Here is a 10,358-nt window from a genome sequence, read left to right on the forward strand (position 1 = left end):
GGCTGTAGGTGTTAGTGACATGTGGGAAAGTCATGGGGCAGTCTGGACAGCCCAGGGAGCAGCCCTCTTCCCTCCATGCCTGGTCTTTATCTGCTGTGTGGTCACTGGGGGCTGGGCGGTGGGAGGGTAGGGCTCCACCTTGTGTTGACATTTGTGGGGTGGAGACAACACCCGTCCCCACCTCCAGTCAGTGGCAGGCTGGGAAGACCTGGAGTCCTCAGGGCTCCACTGCAGCAACTTATGTGAAGGGCTCCTGAAAGGAGTGGCCAGCTCTGTGGCCAGCCAGCGGCACCAGGGAGGCCTGGCCCTGACCTGCCCAAGTCACCCTGAAAGATTTCCTGGAAGAGGCTTCTAGGATGAGACCTGAGGGTGCCGTTGGGTCCAGAAGCAGTACAGACTGAGTCAGGGCAGGGACAGCTGGGGCAGCAAGGTGAGCAAAGGCCATGGGGGATCCTGGCAGGGGTGCATGTGGGAGGCAGGGTTAATCATTTCCATGTAAACTTGACCCTACCTGCCCTGGCCGCTCTGCTTCTGCTGCCCCTCACGCCAGCTCAAGAGGAGTCATGGGGCAATGGGCCTGGGTCCCCAGCCCCTGCCCCCCACCCAGGCTGTGTCCCTTCCTGCTGCTCCTTCCGCTGCTTCTGGTGGTGCCTCTGGGGGCCCAGCCCCAGGCTGGCAGGGTGAGCACTGGCAGGGTGAGCCCCCTCACAGCGTGGCCAAGGGCTCCCTGGGCCCGCTCCAGGTTCCTGGGATGAGGCCAGGGCAGGGGTGCAGAGTGGGCTAGGGGCCCACTATGGTAGCCCGGGGGGATGAAAGTTGGCCTTTACAGAAAGAGGTGGGGTGCTGGGCTGTCCTAGAGAACCTGAAGGCCTGCATTTATTGGGATTGTCCTGTTGGTCTCTGTGTGGCGCAGACCTTTGTGGGTGTGGGGCCCCTGGGGTCTCAATGTTTGAGATGGGGGCATGGGAGACCCCTAAGAACCTCTAGTTGCTCCTGCCCACCCCAGAACTGACTCCAAGGCTGAACCCCGAGGGACCAGAATGACTTGGCGGTCTGTGACCCTGAGTTGGCCTGTTGAACCACCCTGGCTTAGACCAGAAGAGATCTTAGGGCCCCAAGACACAAGGGCCCTCATGTGGAAACTGAGGCTCAGGGCTGTGACCGATCTGCCTGGTGGAGCCAGGTGTGAAGGACCATCCCACACTGACTCCCTTACGGCCCTCTGGGCTCCTAGAACCACTCAGGAACCCCTGAACTGAATGTCACAGCTACTCCTGTGACACCCACGATCCCTGTGACCTCTGTGAACCCCAACACCTCAGCAACAAGTTCTCCGGAGGCAGAGGCAGAGACTGAAGGACCCCAAGATGCGGAGTTGCCTCTTCCACCCAGGGTCACGCCCTCCAGTAGCAGCCCCCAAGGTAGGTCAGCCTCATTCAGGAGAGAACAGCTCTGCGGTTGGAAAGCTGCTAAAGAGGGGTGCCGGCCTGCTAGAGTGGGGTGTGGGGTGGAGATGGGATGCCTGGCGAGAGCCCCTGACCCCTGCCACCTCCTCCTCTCACCTCCTCACCCCTGCCCACAGTGCTCACTGAGTCAGGGCAGCCATGCCGGTTCCCCTTCCGCTACGGTGGCCGCATGCTACACTCCTGCACCTCAGAGGGAAGTGCCTACAGGAAGTGGTGAGTCCCAGGATGGGGCAGGGGTCCCGTTGTGGTTGCTGCCCAAGCCCTGCAGGCACTGAGTCTCAGTACCCAGAGGGTGAATCTAGAGAACGAGTGCTCCAGGGTGCCCAGTCAGGGATGGGTGGACCTCTGGGCAGGGTGTCCTTGTCATCCTCAGAATCACACCCTCCCCCAGGTGTGCTACAACACACAACTATGACCGAGACAGGGCCTGGGGCTACTGTGTAGAGGCCACCCTGCCTGTGGAAGGCCCAGGTGGGTATGTGTAGCCAGCCTGAGCCCCTGGCTAGGAGGGGGCTGGGACATGGGACCCGGGAAGTGGGCTGGAGATATAGGGAAAGGTCAAAGTGCCAGATAGTAGTGAGGACAGCACTAACCTGGGCAGGGAGTCCTGCATGGAGTGGAGGAGGGGCTGTGAGTTTGACCCCACTGAGCCTGAGGGCAGCTCAGGATGAAAAGAACCACCAGCCCAGAGGACGGTGTAGGGTGTCTGACCAAGGAAGGGGACCTGGCTCACTAGACCCTGGATGGCTTTGATGGTTATTGGTGGGACCAGGGTGCCCTCTTGTGGTAAGGCTTAATTCCTGTGGCCACACATATTTACTGGACAGGCCCTGGGGTAGGGCCAGGAGGCCATGAGAGCAAGGCTTGAAACTTGTGGGTATGTTTGTCCCAGGAGGAACAGGAGGGGACCCTGCTGCCTGACAGAGTATGTATAGGTGTCCAGAATGTTGAGTGTAAAAACCATGGGACACCTGCTCAGATGCCAGGTGGGGAAGGGGAACTTGCTCCCTTCAGGAACCCTGAAAGAGCACCCTAAACATCCATTAGAGGCCGTTGGCAGGCAGGGGGCATGGAGAAACTCCAAAGACTCCTACCCCACCCATCATGGTGCCTCTCGCATATCCCCAGCTGTCCTTGATCCCTGTGCTTCTGGGCCATGTCTCAATGGGGGCACATGCTCCAGTACCCAGGACCCAGTGTCCTACCACTGCACCTGCCCTCTGGCTTTCACAGGCAAGGACTGTGGCACAGGTGAGGGGACCAAGAGGTCCAGGGTGAAGCTGACCTGGGAGGAGGGGAGAATAGTCCATGCTGGGGTGGTTAGTGACTGCCTGAGGGAAGGGATCTGTGTAGGGACTATGGGCATACAGGAAGTGACTGTGTGACTCCCAGAGAAATGCTTTGACACGACCCGCTACGAGTATTTGGAGGTGGGCGACCACTGGGCTCGCGTGCAAGAGGGCCATGTAGAGCAGTGTGACTGCGTGGAGGGGCAGGCCAGGTGCAAAGGAACCCGCCACACAGGTATGTCTTGGTTATCTTGGGAGAGGCCTAGGCGCCATGGTGGTGGTGGTGTTGTGAACCATGTCCCTGAGTCCTCTAACAGCTCTCCATTCCCCAGACACAAGCAGAAGGGACTTGCTCAAGGTTACCCAGCAGCAAAGGCACAGGGAAAGATCTGGGCTCTGACCCCATGCCCCCAGGCCTCTTCCCACCAAGCTTAGCTTCTAAGCCCTTCCCTAGCTTGCCTGAGCAGCCCATGCCTGAATGGGGGAACCTGCCACCTGATCGTGGGCACAGGGATGAACGTCTGTGCCTGCCCACCAGGATATGCCGGGCGGCTCTGCAACATTGGTGAGCCACTGGTTTCCCAGTCTTGTGGGGCAACCCTGGGGGACAATATTAGGGGGTTTCTTTGTGGCCTGGCCTCACTGCCCCACTGTGCCCACAGTTCCTACAGAGCGCTGCTTCCTGGGGAATGGTACCGAGTACCGGGGTGTGGCCAGCACCGCTGTCTCGGGCCTGAGTTGCCTGGCTTGGAACTCTGACCTGCTCTACCAGGAGCTGCACGTGGACTCAGTGGGCACCGCTGCCCTGTTGGGGCTGGGCCCTCATGCTTACTGCCGGTCAGCATCTGGTGCCCACCACACCTCATTCTGGGTGGGCAGGGGATTGCAGAGTGGCTCTCCAGACCAGTAGGGGCCAGTGCTGCCAAGATGACCACCAGCCTGGGGGGCAAGGTCGAATGTGCCTACTGAGGTCAGTGTTGGTGTAGGTGCCCATCCTGCTGGGTGTTAGGATGCTCCTCTTTCTGCCCCGTGTTGGTATGACTCTCCCATCTGCCTCCAGGAACCCAGACAAGGATGAGAGGCCCTGGTGCTATGTGGTGAAGGACAATGCACTATCCTGGGAGTACTGCCGCCTGGCAGCCTGTGGTGGGCACCCTGAGAGGGCAGAGTGGGAGTGGTGTTACCTGAGGGCCCTGAGACAGGATGTCAGATGGAGGGGACCCAGTGGCACCCTGTAGTTAGACCCTGAGGCAGGCAGCTCCCAGAGGGATATGCCCCAGAGCTCCAGGTGGGTGGTGAGGTCCCAGACTGCAGGAAAGACAGGGCTGTCTCTGTGCCAGGCACTCTGGCCCTCAAAGGCCTGCAGCCTGCATCCTGCTCTCCCCATCTGCAGAGTAGGGGACAGAGGCTTAGAGGGTGATTGTGTGCTCAGAGCAAGGCTGGCCCTGAGAAACTGGGATGTTTCCAGGGAACCCCGAGGGTATGACCTGGTGACCTCTGCTCCCAGAATCCCTGGTCAGAGTCCAGCACCAGCCCTCAGAGGTCTTGGTGACCCTGGCCGAGTCACCCCCAGCCTCACGCCCTACCTGCGGCAAGAGACACAAGAAAAGAACGTTCCTGAGGCCACGCATCATTGGTGGCTCATCCTCTTTGCCTGGCTCGCACCCCTGGCTGGCTGCCATCTACATTGGGAACAGCTTCTGTGCTGGAAGCCTTGTCCACACCTGCTGGGTGGTGTCTGCAGCCCACTGCTTCTCCAACAGGTGGGTGCTCTGGCCCAACCCCGGGGCAACCACACCTAGCCGTCCTTCTGTCCCTGCGCCCATGCCCACCCTTCCATTCTGCCTGTATCTAACCCTCCCCAGGGGTCACCCACATGCCATGCCCCTACCTTCTATCTGTCCCATGGCTCTCATGTGGTACACTCCCATTCCAGCCGCTCTGTTGACCACTTCTCCTGTTACCCCAACACACCTTTGACCACTGGGGCCCCATGCTCAGCCTTGTGCTGGACATTGAGGTGCCAGAAATCCTGATCCTACTCGGGGAACACAGGGGAAGGGCAGAGGGAGCGGTGGGGGTGGTCCTGTCTTATGCGCAGACTCTGCCTCTCCCAGAGCACAGGGAGGAGGTGCCAGAGCAGAGACATGCCCCATTCTCCACCTTGACTACATCATGCCATCAGGGTCACTGCAAGGGAAACTGAGGTGCAGCTTACTGAGTGGGCTCCCAGCAGTAGCCCACCCATTCCCCACCTAGGGAGCCTGAAGCTCTGAGACACTAAGACTGACTGGACTGGATAGGAAAGCCCTGACCACTCCTCCTAGCCCCCAGGCTCTAAGGCTAATGGTTGCACTGGGGACCCCATAGGCCAGGCCAGGCTGGGGTAGGGCCTTCAGGTAGATCAAATTTCCACCTGCACAGCTCTTTCTCAGAGCAGACCTTACTTGGATGCCCCACTGACTTATGAATGGGATTGTCCTTGGAGATAGGGCTTCGGGTCCAGGGCCCCACCACTGGGCCTGACTGCTGTCACCATGGGTTAGGAGTGCCTGCACAGGTCTCTCCCAGGGCTGTGACCCTCATCCTTGGCCATGACCACCAAGTTCAGGACAGGGTAGGGGGGAGCCGATGGTGCTGAGGGAGGGCTGGGTCCCCACTCCCGCCAGCCTTCTGTGCAGCCCCTCCAGGGACAGTGTCACGGTGGTGTTGGGCCAGCACTTCTTCAACCGCACGACAGATGTGACACAGACGTTTGGCATTGAGAAGTATGTGCCCTATTCCCTGTACTCAGTGTTCAACCCCAGCGACCATGACCTTGGTGAGTTCAGGGCCTCGGCAGGGTCGGGGCATGCCTTGTGTACAAAGCCTGAGCTCAGAAAGGGCCAGGGGCCAGGCAGACATCAGGGTAAGGAGGCAGTCAGAGGTCAGGGGTGCTGGAGGACGCTGGGACCCTTCCTCTCTGGTCTCCCAGGCCATCAACCTCACACCCCCTTCTCTGGGGCTGTCTTCCTCGTGTGATTCTGTCCACTGTGGACTTCATTCTCCAGGCTGACCTCTGGCCTCTCTCCTGCCCAGTCTTGATCCGGCTGAAGAAAAAGGGAGACCGCTGTGCCGTACGCTCCCAGTTTGTTAAGCCCATCTGCCTGCCTGAGGCAGGCAACTCCTTCCCTGCTGGACACAAGTGTCAGATCGCAGGCTGGGGCCATGTGAACGAGAGTGAGTGCCTCCAGCACCACCCTGGGGAGTGGTGGGCAGGGCAGTGAGCCTGCTTGTGCTAAAAGTGTGGTGTCCCACAGATGTGAGTGGCTACTCCAGCTCCCTGAGGGAGGCCTTGGTCCCCCTTGTTGCTGACCACAAGTGCAGGAGCCCCGAGGTGTACGGCGCTGACATCAGCCCCAACATGCTCTGTGCTGGATACTTTGACTGCAAGTCTGATGCCTGCCAGGTGGGCTGCTGCTTGGCCCCTCTCAGGACCACACAGATGGAGTCTCCAGTACCAGCAGGGAGTCCTGGACAGAAAGTGCACCTGCTGTGGGCCACCTGGCACTCACAGTATGAGGAAAACCTCCCGAAAAGCTGGGGAAACTGAGTCAAATGCTAGGCCCAGCATCACACAGAGCCTAGATGAAGCCCAGCTGTTCAAGCAACGTTAGGGCTAGCCTCGTGATATCTAGCACCAAAGGCCCAGATTCCTCTTGCATACTCATCAATCAACCAGTCAACAATCAATAGCTAATGTTTGTTGAGTGTTCAGTAGGCCTGGTCATGAGCAGGCTGCATGCCAACCTGCTCCAACGTGGAGGGACTGCCTTATGCCTTTTCTATAGGTAGGGAAACAGGTTCAGAAAGGTCAAATCCCTCTTCTGAAGTGGCATAGGTCAGATGTGGTAGAGTGGGTGGGGTTTATCGCTGGGGTAATCAAGGAGGACTTCTCGGGGGAGGGGTGTTGTACTTGTCCTAAGAAATGCAGAGGAGTCTGCCAGGCTGGGAGGAGCCAGCATGCTGGACAAAGAGGCCCTATGTTCCTCACGGGAGGTAGGACCCGGAGCCATGAAAGGGGTGTGTGGTAGGGTGTGCAGGTTAGAAAGTTCTTTCCCCAACAGACTGATGGGGTCAGGGAGAGAGGCCCCACTTCTGCTCAGAAATGCCTGTCATCTATGCCCAGGCCTTGGTCAGCCAGCCTTGAGGATGTCCCTGGGAGCGCCCAAGTACCCATTTTCACTCCTGCAGAATGTTTGCAGGGTTGCAGGTTCAGGTGCTCCTGGGCAGGGCCCCTGGCTGCCGGTGGGCGACTGAGCCAAGTCTCTATTCCAGGGGGACTCAGGAGGGCCCCTGGCCTGTGAGAAGAATGGTGTGGCTTACCTATATGGTATCATCAGTTGGGGTGATGGCTGCGGGAGACTCAACAAGCCAGGTGTCTACACCCGAGTGGCCAATTACGTAGACTGGATCAATGACCGCATTCGGCCACCCAAGCGTCCTGCAGCTGCCTCCTGAGACCCCTGGGGAACTTCCTGTCTCCTCATAATTCCCTGTCTTATTACTGGTAATGAAGCTGTTTCCAAGGACCTGATCTCACAGCTGTTCTGCCTCCAGCCTGAGTGGCTGCCCCTGCCCAGCCTTTCCTGGGCCATGACCCTGGGCCCGCAGTGTGGATGGTGTGGATGGTGGCTGGGACCTGAGGCCAACGCAGCTCCTGAGTGTGGATGGGATCCTGTCGCCCCACAAGGATGGCCCCAGTGGGTGTGGTGGGACATCAAAGCCAGACCTCTCAAGGGTCCACCTCAGACAGATAATTGGCGGGGTTCAGGTACCATGAACATTCCAAGGCAGGGCATGGAAGCCAAGTCCAGGCCACCAGCCATGGTTAGGAGCTTGGAACAGTAGATCTCCCTAGCCTCTAACTCCCAGTTCCTGAGTGTCCTAGCCTTGGGCACCCATAAAGACTGCTGGCCTCTGCCCCACACTGGTCTGTTTCCATACCAATGAGTGCTGAAGAAGGCCTTGGGGACACCACTATTGTTATCTGGCTTCAAGGTGGCAGATGGCAGCCTGCAGGCAATTCCCAGTCAGCTGTAGCAGCTCTAAAGGAGGCTTGAGGAGTGGAACCTACATCTGGGTCACAGTGATGGGTCAGAGCTCATACTAAACACACAGGAGCAGGCCTGCTCCAGCCAGGCAGGATATTAAGTCAGAGATAGTGAGCAGGGTTATGGGGGAGCAGAGGACAGGTGCCTTTGGCCTGTGAGCTGTGGGAGGGACTGGCTGTGTCTCAAGAGTCCCCAAAGTCTCTGGTGTGGAAAGTCATCACTGGTGGGGACAGTGCACAGAGGTGCTGTGAATTTCTTGGGGACAGGGTTCATTAGCATGGAATGGAAACAGGCCAGGGTGGGGCAGAGGCCAGCAGTCCTTATGGGTGCCCAAGGCTAGGACACTCAGGAACTGGGAATTAGAGGCCAGGGAGATCCACTGTTCCCGACCCAAAGCCTGTAGCCCAAAGGGAGGGCAGCAGAGACAGACACCATGTTCAGCGTGTCCACCTGAGATCAGGCTCTCCTGTGTCTGTCCTCCCTAGGTGGCCCCAGGTACCTCTTGGTCTCTCTCAGCAGCTTTGACCTCTGTGGTCTGTTCTCTCCACGCCCACCTGCCCTACCCAGAGTCCGTTCAGATCTATGTGATGCCTACCCCCAGGCTGCCCACCCATGCTCAACCCCATGGGCCTATGGGTGGTTCACAGCCTTCTATTGCCACCAGGAGGCTCGATCTGAAAGACCCTTGTTCCCTCATCCCACCTTAGTGGTGTCGACACAAAAGCATAACTCTCACCTCAAAGGGGATAAGAGATAGTTTATTCTGATGCCAAATATGAGTGACCATGGCCCGGGAACACAGATTCAGGTTACCCCAAGTTCCATGTTCTGGCGTGGTGACAGTTACATTACGTTTTTATAGTAACAGAACAAAGAGAAGTCATAAATCAAGACACTTTTCAAATACTTTGGTGGACATACTCAGTAGGCGGGTCACAGCAAAGGGGGGCTTCTCAGATGCTATCTGATGACAGTCTTAGCTTTTTGATTGGTGAGACCTGGTGGTCTGCTAGGATAATAGGATATTAGTTGAGAAACAGAGATGGGCAAGGAGTGGCTGTTTAGGGGCCAAAGATGGCTGAGATAAATGGTAATTAGGCTCTGGACCTGCAACATTCTAAACTCTCCACATTCATTGAAATTCTAATCAGTTGATCAGCCTTGCTGGAGAAAGTCCAGTCTGAAGATGGAAGGGTTTTTCTGGGGCCTCTTATTCACAGTGGTAGCCTGTGAAACCCCCAGGGGACTGGTCCAGCAGGGCCCTCTTCTGTTCTACTCTGTCTGGCCAGAAGGACTGGGCTGTGTCAGGCCCTCAGCTCTGTGTCCTGACGGCTGGTCAGAGATATTCGGTGCAGTCAGTCAGACAAGACGGTCATCGGAAGCCCGATGGTCAGTTGACGCTGCTCTGCTGGTCCTGTCGGTTTCTTTCATGGGTATAGCAAAGTCCCAGCACCCCTTCTCAGCTGGTTGGTGCTTGGCCCTCACTTGCTGAAGGAAGGCACATAGCCACAGAGGAGGTGAGGGGCAGGGACCAGGCTCCACATCACTGGGGCTAGGCATCCATTGCCCCAGGCAGGTCCTAGGACGGCAGTGACTGGCAAGCCCAGCCCTTCACCATGACCCAGAATGCCGCACGTGGGGCCTGGGACCCCAGAGTTGACTGGAGTCACCACTGAAGGCTCTGCCCACTGTTTCAGTCACAGCCCAGGATGGCATCAGGGAGGGCAGAATGTGAACACTAGGGAGACTGGGTGGGGGCAGGGGACTCCAACAGCTCTCAGAGACCTACATGACATCAGTTGCACTATAAACTGTCTAATGGAATTCTCTAGAAACTTCTCCCTAGTGAGTGTTTTCATGTGATTTCTCCGCTAATCCATGTGAGGGCTTTCTCCTTGGACTTGCTAGTGCTCTGACTGGTGTTTAAAGATTTGATGTCAAGTCAGCCTTGTGTTCCAGGAGGCATGCTAGAACTAGTACCACCGTCTGCTCCTCCAGACAGCCGACACTGTGCCCGCCGTGGATTCTGTGTCCATGGACTGCTTGTTGGACCATTAGGAACCCTAGCAAGAGATGAGAGGAGACAGAAAGAGGGCTTGGATTGTGACCTCTTTTAAAATTTTCTGTTTATTTATTTTATGTGTATGGGTGTAATGCTTGCATGTAGGGTAGGTACACCCTTGCCGTGCAATGCCCGTGGAGGTCAGAAAAGGGCGTTGGATCCCCTGGAACTGGATGGTTGTTAGCAGCTGTGTGCTTTCTAGGAATCGAACCAGGGTCCTCTGCAAGAGCAGCCAGTGCTCTCAACCGCTGAGCCATCTCTCTAGCCTGAATTGTGACTTCTTAAAAGTCATGTACTAGGGCCGGGCGTGGTGGCGCATGCCTTTAATCCCACCACTTGGGAGGCAGAGGCAGGTGGATCTTTGTGAGTTCGAGGCCAGCCTAGTCTACATAGTGATTTCTAGGTCAGCTGGGGCTACAGGGAGACCCTGTCTCAAAAGGACCAAAAA

The 10,358-nt window shown here is 57.4% G+C and overlaps 1 protein-coding gene across 1 annotated transcript; it reads left to right on the top strand.

Annotated features, from left to right (window-relative positions):
• Window positions 1-500: 500 nt before the first annotated feature.
• Hgfac (HGF activator) lies at window positions 501-7,331 on the top strand. Its single transcript, XM_008841874.2, has 14 exons — window positions 501-680; window positions 1,235-1,421; window positions 1,583-1,679; window positions 1,858-1,937; window positions 2,595-2,717; window positions 2,859-2,990; window positions 3,210-3,320; window positions 3,418-3,592; window positions 3,816-3,901; window positions 4,263-4,518; window positions 5,437-5,576; window positions 5,834-5,974; window positions 6,055-6,203; window positions 7,073-7,331. Exons 1-14 carry the CDS (start codon window positions 564-566, stop codon window positions 7,253-7,255), a joined length of 1,977 nt encoding a protein of 658 aa, XP_008840096.1. The 5' UTR covers window positions 501-563; the 3' UTR covers window positions 7,256-7,331.
• The last annotated feature ends 3,027 nt before the right edge of the window (window positions 7,332-10,358 follow it).

The sequence above is a fragment of the Nannospalax galili genome, unplaced genomic scaffold (genome assembly GCF_000622305.1).
Source record: "Nannospalax galili isolate Female #2095 unplaced genomic scaffold, S.galili_v1.0 scaffold101, whole genome shotgun sequence".
In the NCBI taxonomy this organism is placed as follows: domain Eukaryota; kingdom Metazoa; phylum Chordata; class Mammalia; order Rodentia; family Spalacidae; genus Nannospalax; species Nannospalax galili.